Source organism: Megalobrama amblycephala, linkage group LG1, assembly GCF_018812025.1.
Source record: "Megalobrama amblycephala isolate DHTTF-2021 linkage group LG1, ASM1881202v1, whole genome shotgun sequence".
In the NCBI taxonomy this organism is placed as follows: domain Eukaryota; kingdom Metazoa; phylum Chordata; class Actinopteri; order Cypriniformes; family Xenocyprididae; genus Megalobrama; species Megalobrama amblycephala.
This window is the reverse complement of record NC_063044.1, coordinates 16,850,419-16,874,523: the sequence shown is the minus strand read 5'-3', so window position 1 is coordinate 16,874,523 and position 24,105 is coordinate 16,850,419. Positions and strand designations below refer to the sequence as shown.

The following is a 24,105-nucleotide window of genomic DNA, read 5'->3' as shown; positions in this document are numbered from 1 at the left end:
AAACACAGCAAGTCTAGTTTATTGTCTGTGATAATTTCATTTACAATAAGTGCTTTTGAAGAAATAGATCTAATATTCAGTAACCCAAGCTTTATCATTTGTTTATCTGATTTATCTGTGATTTTCATTTTTTGAACATCAATTAAATTTTTACCCTTAAAAGGTTTCGGAAGTTTTTTGTATTTACTAGTTCGAGGTACAGACACAGTCTCTATGTGATAATATCTAGCTGAAAGAGTTTCTATGTGCTGTGAATTATCTGAGTTCTGTGACGTGAGGCGGCTAGCAGACGGTCGGTTTAGCCAGTTTGTCTGCGTCCTGATCTGGGCCCTGGTTTGTCATGTTTCAGCTCTAAGACTATTTGCCAAATTTCTAGATAGAAGAGCAGCACCATCCCGGGAGGGATGAATACCATCTCTTTTCAACAGACCAGGTCTGCCCCAAAAGCTTTTCCAATTGTCTATAAAACCTATATTATTCTGCGGACACCACTTAGACAGCCAGCCATTGAGTGATGATAACCTGCTAACTATCTCATCACTCCGACGAACAGGAAGAGGGCCAGAACAAATTACTTCTGCTGACATTGAATTTGCGAGTTCACACACCTCTTTAATGTTAATTTTAGTGATCTCCGACTGGCGAAGTCGAACATCATTTGTGCCGACGTGGATAATGATTTTAGAATATTTACGTTTAGCATTAGCCAGCACTTTTAAATTTGCTTTGATGTCAGGTGCTCTGGCCCCCGGCAAACATGTGACTATGGTGGCTGGTGTCTCTATTTTCACGTTCCGTGTAATAGAATCGCCAATAACTAGGGCACTTTCAACAGGATTCTCAGTGGGTGCGTCACTGAGTGGGGAGAACCTGTTTGATGTTCTAATCGGAACGGAAGAGTGGTGTTTGTTCTTGCCACTATGCCGCCTCACAGTCACCCAGTTAGCCTGCTGCGTGGCTTCTACAACCGGAACCGAATGTGCAGTGTTTACTAGGCTAGTCGCATCCAAAGCAGTATCTAAGGCCCTTTCATTCTCACTATCCTCAATTAAATTTCATGGTCCCCTCATCCTCCATTTCAGCAGGGTTTCTCTGAACTGCAACTTTGAAATAAAGGAATACATATTGTTAGGTCATTATTAAGTCTTAAGCATTACTTTTCTTTGGCACCTATATACTTGATAAATTGCATCCAGAGTTTATGCATGAGTTTAAAATACCTGTTAAAAAAAAAGATTTGGTGTCAGACTCCAAACAGTGTGTTCAGGTTAAACTTTAGTTTATGATTGCACAAAATCATAGAAATTCCCTTTGCATTAAAATATATGATTTTAAACATATTGTATGGTATTAACTTATGTTAACAATTATTAATAGAAAGTTTTTGTGGGGAAAAAGCAAGTTCTTCCACCCGAAACTTTGTGCTATACAGGCCTATATGGCGCCACTGTATACTCCGACTCAATTCAATAATCACTCGTTGGAAAAGATGAACTGACTGACTGATTTTAGTAGACAAAATATAACTCGATATCATTGCATTAGCCAACAGTGCTCCAGAGCTCAGCAGTTGTTCTAAACATGTTATTCAAAACTATCACTCTCTGGGACCGAATGGATACTGACGTTATGTTATCATTGAAAACCATTAATTAATCCATTTAAAAACACTAAACTGAACATTAAATAAATGTTTCTCTCTTGATCATGAAATGGTGAATGCAGGATTCTCCTCAGGATTTAACCGCCAAAACTCTTTTTCAGGCGGCTGAATTCCGTAAATCCAGCAGTGGCCCGCCTGTGACAAACGAACTCGGTCCGAAAACAGATAACGAGCTTTCAGTCGTGATTGGCCCGTTCAGAAAAAGCCGTCTGTCAGCTGTACAGTCGAAACGGATCTGGCCCATTATCTTTTCACAGACTCTGAAATTGAGTCGATGTTGGCGCGTTTAAACCTGAATCGGCCCAAAAGTGCTTGATATTTGGGGGCCCGCCTATTACGAAACGAACTCGGGCCGATAGATCTATACCGAGTTATATGGACCTGCCGCGAGTACAACTATTTCAGCCGAGACCGGCCCATAAATAAAACGCTGTCTGTCAGCCAGATGCGTTGTGTACAGTCGGCAGAGTTATGGCCCATAATCTTTTCATCGACGTCGACAGTGAGCCGACAGTGCCGCTTTTCTGCCGGAATCGGCCCAAAAGTGCTTGCTATCTGGGGAGCACTATTTATTTTCCATTATTTTAATAAATAAATACAAATACTTTGATTTGGCACTGCCCATCTTGTTTGTAGTTATTTATTGACTTATTCGGCATTATTTGTTGCCTGTGGTGTATCCAAAGGATTACTGCGAGAATCCAGCATTTGATAATGAACCGATATAAATCGTATAAGCCTATCTTGACAGCGCTATAGCTAGCCTATATAAAATATTTTAGGCTAGGCTAAAAAACGAGAGCTAAAACCTAACAATTTTTAAAATGATGCTCAATTTTTTTTAATATATATTTTCGCTTGGTAGTATTTTTATCTTTCATATATTGACGTGAAGGATCTGCAAGCCTGCCCTATCCCTCTGAAAATGAACTGGGATCTCGTGATTGTACTGTAGCCTACCAAGTAAAATGCACCCCCTTACCAAGGGCATGATGTATATTAATAAAATAAAGTAATAACGAATAAGTAAATACAAACAAACTAGACAATATGTGCCAAATCAGCCAAGCCACCGGGATTTCACTTTTCCCAGCTGCCTGCCATGGCCAGTCCAGACTACCTTATATTTAGAACAGTTACTAGTATATTAATAATAAAAATTATAGAGTGAAAAGATGATCCTGTGTGTTCAGTCTTTTAAACTACTCCTCAACATGCATGCAGTGTAAATAAAGAAGTTACATCAGTGAGATGACGGCAGTCCGCGGCCACACCCCTGTGCTAATGGTACAGCCCACGGCGCAAATTGCAAGACAAAAAATGGAAAATAAGAAAATCGGTTAATTTCATTTATTCAAATGATTGTTTTTTTAAGTCATCATTTTGCAAAAGTGAAATTGAAAAAAGGGGGAAAAAATGGCAAATATCCATTGATGATGTAACTGAAAAACAAGAAAAATGAACGTCTGGTTTCAATTTTTCATTTTTGCATTTGCATTGCATGGTCTGAAAATTGAATTGTGAAGCGTTACACGGACCTAGCCTTAAGTCTATTTTCGCAAACACTACGTACAATTCGTTCGTGTGTTTTTCGAAAACGGTTGGAGGAATCGACTTGAATTCCATAACTTTTGTCAGCATGGTCTGAAGATGATCTGGTTCAATTTTCGTGAAAATCAGAGTAACGGCCTAGGAGGAGTTCGAAAAAGTAGGTTTTTCAGAAAATTCTAAATGGCGGAAAAATTTTCATGACGGAAAATGATGTCATATGGTGCAATCGATTCGTCTTGAGCCAAGGAACCCTTACGGTTCAAAAGTTATTAGCATAAACATAATTGAAAATTTGGACAGCTGGTGGCGCTAGAGGGATTGAGTTAGAGAATCCAAATTTGCTATGGACAAAGGTCAGACTGTCCTCTAACTGTGTGCCAAATTTCACAACTTTCCCGCAAGCGGTTCTATGGGCTGCCATAGACTTCAAGAGCGGAAGAAGAAGAAGAAGAAGAATCGAAAATAAAAAGAACGCCAACAGATACAATAGGTGCCTAAGCACCTTCGGTGCTTGGCCCCGAACTATGGCAGCAGAAGAAGACTGCAATAATAAAAAAACTTTACTAAACAAGAGACAGTTCTTTTAAAGCAAGCAAAATACATCAACTGTAGGAGGAAAAAAAGAGAAATGCCTGGAAATCTATTTGTAATGAATTCAATTTAAATAGATGAAATAATATATATATATATATATAATCATATGATTATTAATGCTTTTGTTTTGTCCTTTACATAGCAACAAACTAAACGTAACTATTTATACATGTGATAATTGGTGTTGGCGGTCTAGAAATGGTTTGATAGAAATTGATTTGGTTGGATGCTTCACTATATAAAAAAGACAATTGTTGTTAGCAGGTCCTCAACCCAAACACAAGCTCAACACTTCACCACAACGGTAATCTCCAAAAAACACTAACGACATAAAAACTTTTGCATAATAGAACATTAAACAATAAGAAGTCTCTCCATATTCTCATCTTTCTATAAAAAATGCATAAACACGTTTTCAACATTTACTCTCCCACTTCAGCCCGGTGCAAAGCATGATGGGAAGTGAAAGTCCTGTTTGATTGGGTTAGTGACTGAAACATGTTATTTCAAAATGAAAACATCAAGTGAGATCTAGTAACCATTTCAAATCAATTTAACAGGAAGCAATCACATCTGAACCAGAAACAATGGTGTTAAATCAAAATAAATTCTTTAAATAAAGTGAACAGCACCCAAAAAAAAAAATTGTTTATATATTTAGATATATATATATAAGAAATACATGAGTCTTCTTTGAAACACAATGTTAATCTGAAGTTAAACCTGGTAGGTTTAATTTAAGCCTCAGTTTAGTCCTGGAGTAGCTCTAGTCTTCCTCCAGGAAATCATCTTATTAAACTCTGGATTAGACTAAGTCTAGGACTATTTTAAACTATGACAGTGAAAGCAGATTTCTGTTATTCTGTCTTAAAAAGCCATTTTATTCCTGGACTAGGCTTAATCTCTGTCCGGGAAACCGCCCCAAAATAACTTACCATCCACACCAATGGTTGATGACACGGCCTCCCATGCATTTTCTTTAGCATTTAAATCTTAGGCTATATAAAAAGTCCCACCGGTCATGCAGAACTTTGTGTTTCTATACTTCATAATCAACTGAGTGACATTTATTGTACAGCCTTGTTTCATGTAGTTCTCAGACACCAGCCTGTCACGTGATTATCACTTTTTGCAGAGACGTAAGGCCCTCGCCTTGACATAATATAACAAACTGTGCAGTGCATTTCACATTAAAAAAAACTTTTAATATAATTTTGACCGCATTAGTTATTTTTCCTACTCATGGCAAGTGTTTTGCTTTTCTTTGCTTTACCCCAGGCTTAAAGTAAAAAGATGACTGTGAAAAACAGTAGTATAATTGAATTAAATGCATTTATGGTGAGGTTACTACATTCTGATATCAATCTATGTTGATTTTGAGCACGAACAATACACTGTCGCTTTAATTCAGCGCGAGTAGCATAGCAAAAATAGACTCGTGCGTGAATGATCGCTGCACTGCTGCAGATGCAACACTCCTGAAATGCATTGCTGGACCGCATCCAAGCGCTCTAACCTGTTAATATGGGCACTGGAGAAATATGTGCTGCATACACACTGCAGACAGAGTATGTGTGAACCTGGTGGAAGTACAAACTACTACTGCCAGACCTTACCCTATGCCAGGGTCATACATTAACTTTTCCATTAAGGGGCTGCTTGCAATTGATTTCCAGGGGCTTTTTTACCTTCATAAGGACAATTTTTATGATTACTTGTGTTGTGTTTTATGTTAAATACTTAAATTTAACCAATTACTTAAATTAATCAGAATCCTATAGACTATAGACTGTTAGCAATATAAATTCATCATTGACAAAATACATCTTTACACTGCAAAGGTGGAACAGAAGCTGCATTTGAAGTAGCATTTAAATGTTTATTTATACAGACTGTTTAATGTTACTCATTAATTATAAAATTACAGGAACTCATTCCAGGGTCATTATTGTCAATTAAAGGGATAGTTCACTCAAAAATGAAAATTATCCCATGATTTACTCACCCTTCACACCATCCTAGGTGTATATGACTATCTTTATTCAGACAAACACAGTTGGAGTTATATTTAAAAATAACCTGGCTCCTCTAAGCTTTATAATGGTCAGTGATGGGAATACTTGCGTTATAAATAAATGGCGTTACTAATGCTGTTACTTTTTTAGTAACGAGTAATCAAACAAATTACTTTTTCTCCTGTTACAGCGGCGTTACCGTTACTGACACAAAAAAAATGTCGCGTTACTGTAATTGAGCTCACTGAAGTGGTAGGTTAGTAGGCTCTCTCTCAGCATAGGACCTGAAAAGTGTTTTCTCTGCTGTGTGTTGGGGTTACACAAATATAATTTTAAACTGATAATAATGTACGATGCTGTGTGTGTGTGTGTGTGTGTGTGTGTGTGTGTGTGTGTGTGTGTGTGTGTGCGTGTGCGCGCGTTCACTGATTAAATGTGTATTTACTGACACTATGTTTTTGTTGTAGTGTGGATCATGGAGGAGAGTTCAGGATTACAGCAGGACTGCACAAATGTATGTCTACACACACACACACACACACACACACACACACACACACACACACACTCACTACACATTCATGGACTACACACACACACACACTCACTACACGTATATATAGGGTACAATGGGCTTAAGGCACGCCTTTAGAAAAAATGTGTTTTTCACTACTCTCAAAGTAGATGATTAGAGGAAAAATATATATGTTTGTACTGAACATTGATGGAGCAGCAGATTTTGTGTGAAAATAAATCATAAAAGTGGTTAATTTTGTTTAAAAATCTTATAAATGTATGAGGTGGTGAGGACACACATGGGGTAAAAGGCACACAGTGTTCATACAGATACTTTAGCTAAAATAATGTTTTTAGTAATGTAAAAGTAAATACTTGTTCAAAAGAATCACTTTAGCAAAGTTTGTACTATTTTCTGTTTATTTTAAAAAACAGAATAATTAATTTGTTCAATAAATATAATGTTATTAAAATAATGTTAATAATGCTAATATAAAAATATATTTTGAAAATACAGAAACAAAATTACTCTAAAAAGTAAAGCATTGAAAACATTGAATGAGATCCCATAATATTAATATAGATTTATAGTAGTCAAGTCTCCTTTATCTATATAGCGCTTTTTACAATGCAGATTGTGTCGAAGCAGATTAAATTAATGTAGTAACAATAAATTATATTGTATTATATTATTAATATAATAGTTTTTAAATATGACTGTTTCATTATAAATATGGGTATTATCTCTAAGAAGGATACCCAATTTGATATATGATATTCACCATCTTACTCCATGTCACAACAAATGAAAAAGGCAGCAAACTATTCATTATCATGTTAATTATGGTGCCTTTTACCCCAAATACTATACTTTTACATATTCACCCATTATTGAAAAACTGTTGGTTGAATTACCTTGAACAGAACTGAAAATCATTAAGAAGACCTTTGTCTGAAAATACAAACATTAATTTAATCGATTCTCATTTGCTACTTAAATCAACAACATTTTAAAAAACATCAAATATTAGATCAAACTACATATATATATATATATATATATATATATATATATATATATATATATATATATATATATATAAACATACGCACACACACATATATATATTTATATATATTAGGACTGTCAATAGATTAAAAAAAATTATTATTAATTGCGATTAACCACACACTTCTGGTGAAATTAATCATACACCATTTATCCTGTTTAACATGTCTATTTTGCCATCATTGCCTTTATCCAGCAAAGCAAACCATCAGATTGAAGTGTGATTTTCACAAAACTGTATTTTTCAGCTGTTTTCAAGGTAAATTTAGGTGTCTTTCCAAAAAAAAGGACACTTGTAGACTCCAAAAGGACACCAAATAACCAAATTACATGACTTCATATTATTTATACATTAATGTGCTTCAAAGCACCATAAAAAAATCACAGCAAAACACGTTTGTGAATTCACAGTGTATAGTGTGTGCAACAGCAAAGAGCTTGTTTACATTTTAGACGAGTAAAGGTGCGACACTGAACAGGACCACATGGAGATGCCAAAAAACCCTAAACCAACCTTGACCTGCATATTTACTAAAGTACACAGCAACATACACAGGACAAATCCACACATGATCCTATCATAGTAAAACACCAAGATCAAGATGAAGGCGATGCTGAAACACTGCAGCCTTGTGCACTTATTCAGTTCAGCGCTTTGACAATATTGCTCCTGTTATCAGCTGCGATGCAAACTTGTTGCTCAGCTCTCAAACTCCAAGAAACATCTGCGATGATCTCCCCGGTGTGTTTATTCGGAGAGTGAGTTAACTGGTTTGCAGACAAGTGGATTTCAGCTCCAGCCATCAATAAAATGAATGGTGAGACTGATGTAGGGCTCCTATAGATCAGAAGTGTTATCTGAGAAAGCTTCTGTGACAGCTGTACGTGAACTTTAAAATACAGTTTCAGGAGCGCATCCTGGCCAAAGTATTTACGGCAAGGCAAATTGTATCGGGATCTGTTGTCTTTAGCAGCCGTCTGAAGCCAGGTGAATGTGAAACGTGACCGCCGGATTTCTTCCCACTATGTCTCACATACGGTGCAGCGCAAGAGAATGAATCGACCGGCTTTATGTGTTTCGGGACGACAGGTCCACCAGATTGTTCGGCAGATGAAGAGTGCGAGGCTGTGATGATGGCTCAGAGTTTCATGCATTATTTTGATTGGTATCAGTTATCTGAAAACCAAAACACTAGGGATGTAACAGTTCACTCAGTTCACGATTCCATACGATTCACGATACTGGTTTCACGATTCGATTTTCTCACGATTTTTCTTAACAAAATGAGATTTAAATGAGAAAATGTCTTTTTATTATTTCTCACACAAAATTCTGCACATTTCTTAGCGAGGACGGAGGAATTGAATCAAGTGAAATGATATATCCTCGCTCCCTTTAGCGTCACTTCAAAGCGTCATCAGCTGCATTCCAGGGATCTATCCATATGTCATTAAAGTTTGGTTATTTAAAAAAATTAAAAGATGCCCCGTTGAAATATATGAGGTATGAAGTTTATTTAAATTTAAATTATTGTGACAGATATGAAGGGGGAGGAGAATTTATGCGTGCGTCACGTTTCTCGACGAGAAAGACTTCCGCAAAGGATGCAGCTGTGTATCCTCGCTCATGACTCCTCAGGAAGCCTCCTCACTCCTCGATCCTCACCTCCTCGCAGTGCGATTAGAGAATTGAGATGTCCTTCAAGATGGCTGAGCTCCATCGTTCTCCGGGTCATAGGATGGAGGACGGAGGAGCGAGGAGACGAGGAGCGATATTGAGAAGCACCCTATATAATTGAACAGTTTAAATTTAGTCTTCCATTAACATTCAAGCCACACAGGCTTCGTATGCTCAGCATATCTAGTAAACAGGTGAGAGGTGTTGATTAAATTTAAACATAATATATAGCGATTTTTTTTAAGCATCTTTGGAAAATTGATTTATGGTGCATTTCAAATAATATGATGTTGAAATCCTTGTGGGAATTAATATCATGTAATATCATGTAATGGACAACAGCCTTTTAAGCAGCATAACCGTTTACAAGTACAAATGAGTAAAACTGAACAACATATTCATTTTAAATATGCTTATGGCAATGCTTCATCATAGTTGACAAATGTTTATATTACATTAAGTTGGTACATTGTAAATGTTAAAATGTTTTTCAAAATATCTTTTTTGAAAAATATATTAAAATTCTAAATATATAAATTAAAATAGGCTATATTGCAGTAGGCCTACACATGGTTATTAAGTACATTTAAACCCACTTAAAGCTGAATCCTTTTGCTATTTTCAAGTACATATAAAAAATACTTTAAGTAAGAGTAACATAACTATATGTTTTCTGTAAATACACTAACTTCACTAAAAGTATACTTGTGTTTAGCATATTTTTTAAAAGTGTATCGAAACATATATTTATTACCAATGTACTTCTAGTAAACTGTTTAGAAATTTATTAAAAATATGCTTGTTTTCAGAATATATGTTAAAAGTGTAACTAAGCCAGAGGTTGCGTTAGATTGTAACTTTGTCCGTCATTTTGACGGACAGGGTCGTAAAAAATCCGTCATAATCTATTATTACCCGTCATTTTAATTTTCATCTTTTAATTATAATAACACATTTAATTGCTTTTATTTTTGTTCACATTTGAATTGGTAATTCACACATGAAATTTCTCTGTACTGTACTATAGGCTACGTGTTAGCCATTAAAGAAAACATGGTTTCATATTTATGTTTAAATAATCCTATGTTATGTTTTAAATTCATCTATTTGATTATGGAAAGTGAACAGCATGAGTAAGATGCATCATAAGATGCGCAATATGTCGGGAGACATGGAGTGGGTTAGACATGATTTTGACCACTTCATTAAGTTTTGTTTTATAGAAAGCCTCTCTTTAAAGTGAATTTAGTTTTGTAAAAATTTTATCTTAATTTTAATCAATGTTTCATCAACCAATTGCCTGGATTTAATAAATAAGAAGCAAATATAGCAGAAAATACAATCATGACATGGAGGTGCGGGCGCGATCACTGGCGCGTGAACTGGAGCGCGTCTTACATGAATGAACATCTTTGCCGCCGACACTGATTCAGAAAACATTACTTCATTAATAAACAATTAAAATGTCTCCTTGCTGTTTTGGTCACATTCATAAGACCAATATCGATTTGTAAATCCCAGGCTATATGCCTTTTTCAGTTGATGAATAAACAGTGCATAGTGCGCCTCCCACCCAATAAATCGCAATAGGCTGAAAGCTTTGTGTTGCTTTTGATATGGAACAAAGTCTCAGATTTAAAATTCTGTCCATTTCATTAAGAAATTCAAGCCATAAATACCGTTTTGGCACTCTTTAATGTGGCGTGATATATCGTTGTAGCTTCTGGGTACTCGGCTGTGCGTTATCAAACGCATAGTAAAAGATTCGTGCCAGTTTAATTTTTGTTCTGGATCCAGTGCTCTGCTGCTATTGGAGCGCACTCGCCACCAAATGGACAGGGTGGGAATTACACTTACAATTTACAATAGATCACCCTGAGTGTAATCTGTCAACGTGACGGACGGCCTTCAGATAATTTTCGGTTAACGCTACCTCTGAACTAAGCATATATTTATTACCAAAGTACTTCTAGTATGCTGTTTAGAAATATATTAAAATGCAATTCAAATTTTTTTTAATGCACTTTTAATAAAAGCATGTTGGGAATACAAATGTATTATTAACAACTTGCAATTCAAGTATATTTTTAATACATTTAATACAAGGCCTACGTCTTTTTCACCTGGGTTTACTTGTAATTAATTCATTTGTACTGTATTTTTCATGAAAATCCATTAAAATTGAACTTAGTGACAGTATATATAAAAATCCAGTAGAATTTTATGTAAAGCATTCATAGCACACTTTTAAGTAATGCACTTATAAAACACTGTATATTTGGTTTACTTTATCTGACTACACTTAAAATCATTTGAAGTGTTAGTTCTAGTGCATTTATATTAAGTGTACTTAAGTACCACAGTTGGGAAAATGTACTTATAACTAGAACATTAGTAATATATTTGTAATAAAATGAATTTCATTTAAACTTAGGATTACTAGATAAATGTCTACTAAGATTGAAATAATTTTTAAAGCATTCAAAGCACACTTTTAACAAATACACTAATAAAACTCCTCTGTATATTTTTGAGGTAGTATACTTTATTTCAATGCTCTAAAAATCTATTTAAGTAGTAGTGGTATATAGTATACTTTTCCAAGTGCAGTGAAGTACTACTGAAGTACAAATATACTTTAAAATAGTGTATTTATAGTGGATAACTCTGACACTTTTATTTAGCACCAAAATAAACAATGTACTACAAATGTACTTGCTTGTATTTAAGTATTTTTTTAATGCCAACCGGAAAACCAGAGAATGTTAGTGTGAACAGGTGAGCTAACACGTGTATAATCACACCATAGTCTGTAGTTACAGCAATATTATGTCCACACAGACACATTTATACAGGCCTATCAGCGGTTACATCGCAGGGGACGAAGGAAGAGCTCAGAGAACTGAACTCATTGTAGACGATAGCTGAAGGTCTGTCATTCAGTTACAGACGACTGCACAAATCCAGCATACTAATGACAACATTATAAACTGTTACCTAGAAGAAAACAACTGTAGTTTAGGCGTAAGTCAGCCGCCCGTGACGCTGAGAGTATAGTTATCTTTATGGAATAATCCACTAATGTCTTGAGATTGAATGTGAACTAAAATTCTCAGTTTCATGTGAAATCGTGCATGTCTGCCAAACTCATTAATATTCATGTAAGCTCAGCCTCCGGAAACCAAAAATCTCGTAACTCCGGTAGCAACAAGCGGCAACCTCCCAAAGTCTCTCGTGAAGCCAATACGGAAGTGACTTAAACTGCGATTCATCAACTGGCCGCTAGGGACAGGCTCCAAAAGAGAGCAGAATCTCATTGAGTCCCATGTTAAATTGGCCAAGTTTACAGCAGAAAAAAACATGTTTACAAGTTGGTTCAAATTGTGGTTTTGGTCTATACTGCTAATTTTGCCCTTCATGACAACTGTGAGGGGGGGGGGGATTTTTTTCTAACTCATCTGTTTAAATTATATTAAGCCTTAAAGTTCTGCATAATTAAGGGCGTGGTCACTTGAGTCACAGGTAGATTGCGCTGCTGTCTGTGAGCCGTCACTTTACCTCAGCTAATTCCAGCCGCTGAATTTGGCATCTCAGCCGTATTTGTGCTCGATTATTTTATACAATTATAAAATATGGCTTGCTGCATAATATTCGAGACTGATGTGTGTCTGTGTAGATGTGCATGCATGCGGAAGAAACAGAACACACGTTGTTGGATCGTGGCATTGGCTGAAAGTTTTGGTTGTGAGATTTACTACAATGACAATGGCGAGAGGATATCAAAATCTGACAGCACTGCTTGGATATTATAACTAAAACTGCTGCACTATTTTGAAAAAATATACTTTGGACACGGACTCATTTGTTTGTTAGATACGATCGTATACAGTTTTACAACATAAACGCTGCTCAGATTGCATTATTTATTGAAGAACGATGACAGAGAGCAGATCATTCAGAAGAAATGTTATGCAAACAATGGATAATATATCAATATTTCATGGCTAAAAAGTACTGTTTTTTGTTTTGCAATGGACATTTATATTTTACCCAAGTGCCACAGATTGGATTCATCTCGCGATCTCTATTATAAAGGTATGAAGTCCCATTTTAATTTTCCATGTTGTTATTTGCACACCCAACACAAATTACTGGTGTTGGAGCATCTATATCTTAAAAAAACACCGTAGATTGACAGTAAACCTTTAGAACGTTCTGATGATAAAACGTACTCGGTTACTAACGTAACCTCGGTTCCCTGAGATACGGAACGAGTACTGCGTATGGGGAAAGGTCTCCTTTTTCCCCGTTACTGAAGCCTTTTTCAATAACGCAGTGTAACTGCATCGTCATTGGTTCACTCATAGACAAGTTGTTGAACCAATGACGGCGCGGCATAGCTGCGCGACCTATGGCGACAGAGCGCGCGAATATTCCCGCCGAAATGGGCGGGGTTTAGGGCTATATAAGCAGGCGCTTCGCCATAGGATTTCAGGTCATTCGACTGAAGCGACGACACTGAAGCCGCAGCCTCGTGGCACGGCATGTAACGCAGTACTCGTTCCATATCTCAGGGAACCGAGGTTACGTTAGTAACCGATACACTCGTACTGCGTATGGGGAACGAATTCAACCGCGCTGTGCCACGGCAGGGAACGACTGGACTTGTCTTGGACACCGCGAGGGAACCAGAGAACAAGTGAGAAGGCCGGAGCCATCGAACCCTCGTTACACTACCAAAAGGGAAGTAACTCCCAGAGTGGCATGAAGCGGAGCTTGATAGAGGCCGCTGGATCATACCGAGATGACCGAGCTTGTAAGGTCGGGACGTCCAAATGATAAAATCTGACAAAAGTGGACGGCGAGGACCAGCCGGCCGCCTCACAGATGTCTTTAATCGAAACTCCACTAGACCAGGCCCAAGAGGAAGCCATTCCTCTAGTGGAGTGGGCTCTAACTCCTATGGGGCAGTTGAGGCCCATAGAGGAGTAACAAGAGTAATAGCATTGACTACCTGACGCGCAAGACGTTGCTTTGAGACCGAAGACCCTTTGGTGCGGTCTCTAAAGCAGATTGCCGGAAAGGCTCTGATCGCTCAACGTAGGTCCTTAATGCCCTGACAGGGCAGAGCAATTCCAGCTCTCGCTCGTCAGACGAGGGAGGAAGCGCTGAGAGGGAAATGACCTGTGCTCTGAATGGAGTCAAGAGCACCTTAGGGACGTAGCCATGCCTAGGTTTCAAAACGACCTTGGAGTCGTTGGGCCCGAACTCAAGGCATGCAGGGCTCACGGAGAGGGCCTGCAAGTCACCAACATGCTTAACCGATGCTAGTGCAAGTAGCAGAGTGGTTTTGAGCATCAGGGGTCTGAGGTCAGCTGAACACAGTGGCTCAAAGGGAGGCCCTTTGAGAGCTCTGAGGACCAAAGAGAGGTCCCAGGTGGGAACGGTGAGAGGATGAGGTGGATTCAATCGCCTAGAACCTCTCAAGAAACGCACCACAAGGTTGTTTCGTCCCACTGACTGGCCAGCGATGGGAGCGTGAAACGCTGCGATGGCTGCTACGTAAACTTTGAGCGTTGAAGGGGTGCGACCCAGTTCTAGACGCTCCTGGAGGAAGACAGTATCGGAGATACATCACACTCCACTGGGTCTATGTTGTGTGCAGAACACCGGCTAACAAAGACCGACCATTTCTGGGCGTAGAGGCGTCTCGTGGACTGAGCTCTTGCCTGAGAGATGGTATTCAGCACGTCCCTGGGGAGGTTAGCAGGCTCCCATCGAGGGACCAGAAGTGCAGAGCCCAGAGTTCTGGCTGGGGATGTCAAATCGTCCTGTTCGCTTGAGAGAGGAGGTCCCGTCTCAGGGGGATCGGCCACGGAGCTTTCGTGGAAACCCTGAACAGCTCTGAGGACCAACTTGGCTCCTCTAGAGCAGGGCCACCAGGAGGACTCTGTGCTTGTCTTCCCTGATTCGTCTGATGATCTGCGAGATCAGAGCAATCGGGGGAAAAGCATAAAGGAGGGTGCTGGGCCAGACGTGAGCCAGCGCATCGTCCTCCTTTGAGAAATAAATTGGGCAGTTGAGAGTTGTCTTCTGAGGCGAAGAGGTCTACCTCTGCCTTCCCGAAGGACTCCCAGATTGTGAGAACAGTCTGGGGGTGGAGCATCCACTCATCTGAGGGGACATTGCTCCGAGATAGCATATCTGCTCCCAAGTTTGTTCTCTCGGGTATGCGAGTCACTCTGAGTGACAAACCTTGGTAGTGCCCATTCCAGAAGATGCTTCGCCAGAGCGCATAAGCGGCTGGACGAAAGACCCCCCCGGTGATTTATGTATGACACCACTGTCATGCTGTCTGACTGGACTTAAGATGTGGCATCCCGTCAGGTGTGCCTAAACGCGTGAAGGGCTCGAATCACTGCCAACATCTCGAGGCAGTTGATGTGCAGATGGCTTTCTTCGTGAGACCACGAGCCGAAGGCCGGTCTGCCCTTTCAAAGAGCACCCCAACCTGTGTTGGATGCATCTGTTGAGAGCACCGTCCTTCTGGACACCGCCTGTAGGGGTACACCTTGACTGAACCATACAGGGTTCATCCAGGGTTTCAGAGCTGTCAAACAGGCCTGACTGACCCCGAGACGCAAGCGGCCGTGCCGCCAGGCGTGAGGAGGGACCCGGAACTTCAACCAGTATTGCAGAGGCCGCATCCGAAGAAGGCCGAGCTGCAGAACCGGGAAGGCGGAAGCCATCAGCCCTAGCATCTTCAGAGGAAGTACTTCAGAGGAAGATAGGCTCTGTTCCTGACCAATGCCGCGAGCTGCTGAATGGCCAGAGCGCGCTCTGGCGATACTACAGCCGTCATAAAGGCTGAGTCGAAGACTGCACCCAGGAACATTACACGTTGGCTGGGGAGCAGTGAGCTCTTGGCAAAGTTGACTCTGACACCCAGGCACTCCATGTGACTGGGCTAGGATAAGCCAGTCATCGAGATAATTGAGAACCCGGATTCCCAACTGTCTCAGTGGGGAAAGCGCCGCGTTCATGCACTTGATAAAAGTGCGAGGAGCTAGGGACAGCCCAAATGGAAGGACCGTATATTGGTAAGCCACACCCTCAAATGCGAATCTCAAGAATCACCTGTGATGGGGGGCTATCTGGATGTGAAAGTATGCATCTTTTAGGTCCAGCAAGCAGAACCAGTCCCCGGGGCAAACCTGCGTGAGGATCTGCTTCAGCGTTAACCTCTTGAACTTCCGTCGCATGAGGAAAAAGTTCAGGAGTCTGAGGTCTAATCTTGATGGGTCTGAGACCACCATCACCCTAGGGAATGAGGAAGTAATGGCTGTAATCGCTCTCTGAGGGAGAGACTATTTCTATAGGCCCCTTCACTTCGGCTCAGAGGACGTGAGCGTCGTCCGTGTTTACTGAAGTGGGAAGCACCCCGCCAAAACTCGGGGGTCTGCGAGCAAACTGGAGCGAGTAGCCTTGAGATATTATCCCCAGAACCCACTTGATACTCCGGGGATGGCCTGGACAAGGGGTTGAATGGCGCCGGGTGGCGGGCTGCTGGGATGGGGCCTGCACACCGGCTAGTTTTTAGAAATGCTCACGCATCCTCATGAACGTGGTTTGCGGGGTGAAACCGGCAAACGACACGCTGAGAAACTCAGCAAACAGATATATGCTTCTTGGAAAAAAAACATACATCATGTGTCCCACCTGAGTCAAGGGAGAGCATCAGGATATATTCAGCCGAGCGGTGTCGGAAGTGAGACCGCTCTTCCTCAATGAACATGGCTTGCAGGGCAGAGCCCACAAGTCACATGAACAGAGGTCCAGCATAATGAGCATGCTAGTTCCACCAAGCACAAATGAGCATTGAGCTCGCTTTCAGTGAGCGCATACATCCTCATGAACGTGGTTTGCGGGTTGAGACCGGCAAACGACACGCTGAGAAACTCAGCAAACAGATATATGCTTCTTGGAAAAAATATACATCATGTTTTCCACCTGAGTCAAGGGAGAGCATCAAGATATATTCAGCAGAGCGGTGTCGGAAGTGAGACTGCTCTTCCTCAATGAACATGGCTTGCAGGGCAGAGCCAGCAAGTCACATGAACAGAGGTCCAGCATAATGAGCATGCTAGTTCCACCGAGCACAAATGAGCATTGAGCTCGCTTTCAGTGAGCGCATACATCCTCATGAACGTGGCTTGCAGGGGCAGGGCCGGCAAACGACACGCAGAGAGACTGGAATAAATACGCTACATCGACTGATATACTGAATATATAAATAACAGGTCTCACCTGAGACGGGTGAGAGTGTCGTTATATTTCTCAAAGAACGCGGTTTGCAGGGCAGAACCGGCAAGCAACGCGCTGAGAAATTCAGCAAACTCGGCAGAAATACACTATAAACTGAAATATATATATATATATATATATATATATATATATATATATATATATATATATATATATATATATATATATATACAGGTCCTTCTCAAAAAATTAGCATATTGTGATAAAAGTTCATTATTTTCATAATGTAATGATGAAAATTAAACTTTCATATATTTTAGATTCATTGCACACCAACTGAAATATTTCAGGTCTTTTATTGTTTTAATACTGATGATTTTGGCATACAGCTCATGAAAACCCAAAATCTCAAAAAATTAGCATATTTCATCCGACCAATAAAATAAAAGTGTTTTTTAATACAAAAAAAGTCAACCTTCAAATAATTATGTTCAGTTATGCACTCAATACTTGATCGGGAATCCTTTTGCAGAAATGACTGCTTCAATGCGGCGTGGCATGGAGGCAATCAGCCTGTGGCACTGCTTGAGGTGTTATGGAGGCCCAGGATGCTTCGATAGCGGCCTTAAGCTCATCCAGAGTATTGGGTCTTGCGTCTCTCAACTTTCTCTTCACAATATCCCACAGATTCTCTATGGGGTTCAGGTCAGGAGAGTTGGCAGGCCAATTGATGATTAGGTTAATAGCTCGTTTAGAGAACCTTTTCATGATATGCTAATTTTTTGAGATAGGAATTTTGGGTTTTCATGAGCTGTATGCCAAAATCATCAGTATTAAAACAATAAAAGACCTGAAATATTTCAGTTGGTGTGCAATGAATCTAAAATATATGAAAGTTTAATTTTTATCATTACATTATGGAAAATAATGAACTTTTATCACAATATGCTAATTTTTTGAGAAGGACCTGTATATATATAACATATGTCTCGCCCGGCTTCAGTAACAGGGGAAAAGGAGACCTTTCCCCATACGCAGTACGAGTGAAGTATCGAAAGGGAACTTATATTCATTAATAATTTCGATAGTATCTAGATAGATAGCTCCTTTGCTTGCTAACATGGTCACGTCGAGCTAGGCGGGCGTGGTTTCAGCAACCAGTCACATCAGCTCAAACCACCTCCCCGCCTCTTTGCCCATTTTCAGTTATCCGGGAGTGACGTGCGGTGACGCGCAGCTAAGATGGCCGTGGCCTCATTTACGCGTCAAAACTGCTGTTCAAAACTCTATGGGTGACGTCACGGACACTTCGTCCATATTTTTTTACAGTCTATGGGTAGCACACGATGACGTCAGATTTTGTGATGTTGCTGCGACTTTGCTTTTCAAACCGGAAGACAGAAATCGCTCTGAAAAATGCAAAAATAACTAATTTCAAATGATAAATGAAATTAATGAGTATCTTTAGTGTTTTCAATGATGCACAGCCTATACATATCTGTTCACAGCTCAAAATGTGTTCTGGGGTTTCATGACCCTTTAAGCACGCTATTATGTCGTAATGCCTCGCGCGGAGTCACCGACCGCATCTCAACCGCTGATGGAGCTAAATTTATCGATTTAATATGCAAGTTCATCAAACTAAGACATATAACTATCGTATAAACAGACACTGTGATGCCACATCGCTCATCTTACCTGTAAAAACACACAAACAGAGCAAGGAATGAGTTATTCAGTGACTTCTTCATCTGTAAATGAAGCTCCTGTCCTGCGGCTCTCGATCACCCTCTAGCGTCACCCGCCAGCGTCTGCAGGTCTAAGTGATGTTTGGCATCATTGCACAGCACTATATACAAATATATTTTCATATTCATTTAACACAAGAACCATATTTAACAAATGATAACTAATGATATTAATGATCAACAATACTTGAGTTCATATCACTACATGAACAACAAGTTTTTCAGCAAAGTTTTGGTCATATTGATCATTTATAGGGCCTAGAAACTTGCGTATTAGATATTATACAATATATTCATCAATAGGCATTATACTTATTGTTCAATGTTTAAAGTTATGAGAGAATAAATCTGGCTATAATGTTGTGACACGCATTGCCAAACAAGCGTTGTGTTTTCAGCTGATTTATACCCCAAACGGGCAACGTGACGCGGGTGAAACAAACATTTACAGGCTAATCATTTTAAATTCACGAAACTTCAACAGAAACGTAATAAGATAACACTCAACAACAGCTTTTAAACATGTAAGTCCCCTCCAGATATGGTAAATATGTGAAATATATCAACTTTTATCAGAAGGTCAGTAGATTTCACACTTCATGCTGTTTTAAATGCTGCCCGTAAGATGAACACATTTATGAACAAAGTCAATATATCTATCTAAATATTCACAACTTTCAACATGAAACCGAGAAATGAGAGCCAAACCTCCCCTGCCTCTCCCCACAGCCTCTCAAATGTTTGTGTCACTCACGTCACATGGTTTAGGGTTAATCCTGAATTACAAACGACATAAATATATGAATGTAGATGATCTTTCAGGTGCAAGTATCAAGACACTCCCTGTGAAGATGAGATTGAACACTGTATGAATGTATTAATGTTTGAGTATCAGTCTCAGTCAGATCAGCTTCATCATGTTCCTCTAGGGGGCAGTAACACACACACTCTTTAGGAGGCTTTGAGAGATTTCTCACTATAGTTGAGTTTCAGTAACATCTTCAGCATCACTTTTGACTCTTAAACCAGCATCAGAACATCTTTTTCTCAATGCCACTGTGATCTTGAGCTCGGCTGGAGTTTAAAAGACTCTTATATTGATCTGAGTGATATCAGTGACGCTTCATAAGAGCTTATTCAGGTTTGATTGATAACTGATGAACTCCATCAGTCCTGATCTTGAACTGAATGAACTCTGAACTGAGCTGAATGATGACACAGTTTCTTTCTGTAGAGCTGCTCACAGCTGAATGAAGCTGATCATTGATGAACTTTGAGGATCATTCAGTGATTTCACACTGAACTGAACTGAACTGAACTGATCTGAACTGATCTGAATGATGACACAGTTGTGCTTTATGATGCTTTATGGTTGAATTCAGCATGATGAACTTTGACCCCTAATGACTTTATTTCTTCAGATATGAATCAAGTGCTGATTCAGCTCTAAAGACAATAAAGGTTTCTAATTACTCGCCTTGAATCATCACAAGACAAAAACTAAAGTCAAAATGTGTTTCATAGAAACACACTCCCTGTGAACCAGTAACACACACTGTGGTGTTAAATTATTCTAATGGTTTTCACTTTAATAACGCTTTAAATAATAAATGATGAAAAGATTTGTGGCTGAACATCTGAGTATCTGAATACCAACATCCAGCTTTGTAAGGGTCACATGATGCAGTGGCGCCTGCAGCTGTACGCACTGAGAGACGCTAATTAATGCCGTTTTTATTTTTTAAATTGATTATTAAAATCTGTCTGCGTACACTCATGACATATCAAGAGAGAATGAGAGTAAATAAAGGTGTGTGTTCGTGTGTTGTAAAGTCAAAAGTGTGTATGTGTGTGCATGGCTGGATGCATCTGATTGGATAGTTTAGTTTCGTCGCTTTTTCCACACATAAAAAAATGACATTACAGATTTAACAAAACAAGCTCAACATGTTTAAACGCTCTCTAAAACAGCTAAACTTGATTGAAACATTTGCAAAAGGCCTAAACTAGAGTAGGGATGGAGAAATGAGCTCTTAAATCTTTGAAGCTTTTCTCTGAATGTTTCAGGAAAAAAGTTTCAGAGCATCAAGAGTGTTGAAAACAGCGCCATCTTGTGTCAGGTAACATTTACAGCAGCCATAAACCTGCGTGCGCAGCTCCGCTGTTTAACACTCTGAGGTCTGAAGGTATCGCCGGCGATACCACCGTGGTTTTTTCTTATCAGTGTGAAAGAGACTCAAAAGTACTCCGTCAATGTTGCACATACAATTAAGAGTTATACACCATTTTAATCTGTGGAATATCTTCTTTTATTTGTGTACACTCAGAGTAAAAACAAAATGTTGTGCTCTTTGTAAAATAAAGAAAACTAACATGATGCGTGATCTCTCGTCTCCCTCTGAACGAACTCCAATCTGATAGTTCTTAGAAAATTAACTGTAACTTAGTGAATACTAATGACAAAAAAATTACACTTATGTCTAAAAAAACGTTAAGATGTCAGGTTTTAAAACATGTAAGTCAAATCGAAAACAAACCTTCTGTGTTTATGTAATCTGTATGAAAAGAGAGCCATGTCAGAAGTCTGTGATTCAGCTCATTATCCGCTAATGCGGCCACGCCCACGGAGCCAGCGCTATTCAGACGCAAATTCAGAGGCAATACATGCATTCATCATCTCAATCGTGTATTTATTGTCTTCAAAAGTGTTTTGAATAGCCATATTTAGCGATCTCTTGCCTCTGTTAGTTCCTTGATTGTCACATGATATTCCTCTTCTTTTACTGAGGCATTTGTGGACAAAAGGGGCAGAGCGCCCTCCGGCTGCAAATGAATTAAAAACACAGCATCCAGCGCTCATAATGATGACAATCAATATAGAATAATAAATATTACTTCTGTATAGAAAATTGATATAAACATATGAGAATCCATCAATATTTCTCCAAATGTGTATGCTTTTAAGCATATTAAGAAATTATGGTCAATATAAGATTTTAAGAGTCAAAATATGAAGCTTGAGTCTTAGATCTTTTTAATGATGTATAGTTTGTCAACTGCACATCAACATTTAGGCTCTATAATATAACAAATATAGTAGCCTATATGAAATGCCCTAGAGGTAGGAATGTTCAGACGCTTTGCATCACAGAAATACATTATATTTTAAAGTATATTAAAATAGAAAACCATTATTTGGTTAGAGACTTGAGACTTCTTTTAAAAACATTATAATGGCATTATAATGTGTTCAATCTTTTGACTGGTAGTGTAATTTAACATAGGCCTATACACAATTTTCTTCATATCATGTGCAATAATACGTGCATGCATGAGATCACAAAAATCATGTTTTTTTTGTCCTGAGTGGACTTTAATCCTGTTATCAGCATGATCACAGAGGGTTTTTTCACAGCCTACCTGACTGAAAGGCCTCATTAATATGCAAGTAATTTCAGGTCATTATTATTCAATTCTTTTGTCTTCTCAGGTGAGAATCACCCATTATACATGAGGATTCATGCCTCCATGCATACTGTGTTTCTTGACCAAAAGTGTCTTAGAAAATTTAAATCTCTCTATTGTTTTATATGAAGGATTAGGAAGGATAATTTTTACTTCATTCTGAAGCAAAAACTCTAGTCTACAACCTCCAATACCCAGAAGTCTTATGAACACAGTTTTAATATACTTTTTTTGGCCTTATTTCAGTGACTTAAGTTTTTTGTTTTTTCAATAACCACGCATAAACGTTATTCCTTCAAAAACACAAACATGTACATACATGTTCCTCACATATTATTGTAGCCTAGTTTGTGCTGAATACAGTGTAATGACACTTTTTCCATTAATATGTTTATGAACAACTGAAAAAAGCACAAATGTCAGGGCATGTCAAAACTTCTCCAGGGTCCCAAAAATCCTCAGACCCCTGAGGGTTAATCCGTTAAGCACAAATAAAAGCCTGACGACGCTAAATGAGTTCAGTTTTCTGATAAAATAATTCACATATTAAAGTCTGGCAATAAATGTAACAGCAAAAACAATAATTACAATAATACTAATAATTCCTACTGAGTTGTTGAAGGCAAGTAAATTTTGCTGTGATTTTATTGTTTTACCGGTTATATGACAGAACATATGACAATGTTATATATATATATAGATATAAGAATTTATATTTTTATTTTTTTGAGAAGAATTTAAAGAAATTAATATTTTTTTCAGCAAGGATGCATTAAATCAATCAAAGTGACAGTAAAGACATTTAAAATGTAACAACAGATTATATTTCAAATAAACGCTGTTTGTTTGAACTTTCTAGTCAAGGAATCCTGAAAAAAAAATATTATACACAAATATTTTGTACATCTGTGCACTATAAATGTTTCTTGATCATCAAATCATCATATTAGAATGATTTCTGAAGGATCATGTGACACTGAAGACTGGAGTAATGATGCTGAAAATTCAGCTTTGATCACAGGAATAAATTACACTTTACTGTATATTCACATAGAAAACAGTTGTTTTAAATTGTAATAATATTTCACAATATTACTGTTTTTACTGTATTTTGTAATTAAATAAATGCAGTCTTGGTGAGCAGACGAAACTTCTTTATAAAACATTAAAAATGTTACTGATCCCAAACTTTTGAACGGTAGTGTATATTGTTACGTATTTAAAATGTTAGTAAAGGGTTTTGAACTTGGTAGTGGTCTGGGTTCAAACATTCAATGCACAAAGTGAAGCTTTCACGTGACTGGAAAGAAAGTGAGGCTTTGTTGTTCGTTAATCATGTAATGCGGGGTTAGTTGTAACACACGTGGTTTAAAAACTTCAACACACGCTAGCATGAACAAACTTATTTACTAGTAGCCATATAGACAAAATACAGAGAAAAAAATGCACCAAAATTCAGAAATCTTTGGAAGATATCACTGAACATTTATTTAACAATAGCAAAAGTTAATTTATTACTTAAGTTTATTTTTCATCTATAT

The 24,105-nt window shown here is 38.5% G+C and overlaps 1 protein-coding gene across 9 annotated transcripts in view; it reads left to right on the top strand.

Annotated features, from left to right (window-relative positions):
* Positions 1 to 24,105, top strand: part of LOC125264553 (NACHT, LRR and PYD domains-containing protein 12-like) — a 143,300-nt gene that overhangs the window by 59,672 nt on the left and 59,523 nt on the right. For all 9 annotated transcript variants that reach the window (XM_048184007.1, XM_048183985.1, XM_048183966.1 and 6 more), the window contains one exon: positions 6,291 to 6,337. In XM_048184007.1, the coding sequence (XP_048039964.1) occupies positions 6,291 to 6,337 (47 nt within the window). The remainder of the gene's footprint in view (positions 1 to 6,290; positions 6,338 to 24,105) is intronic.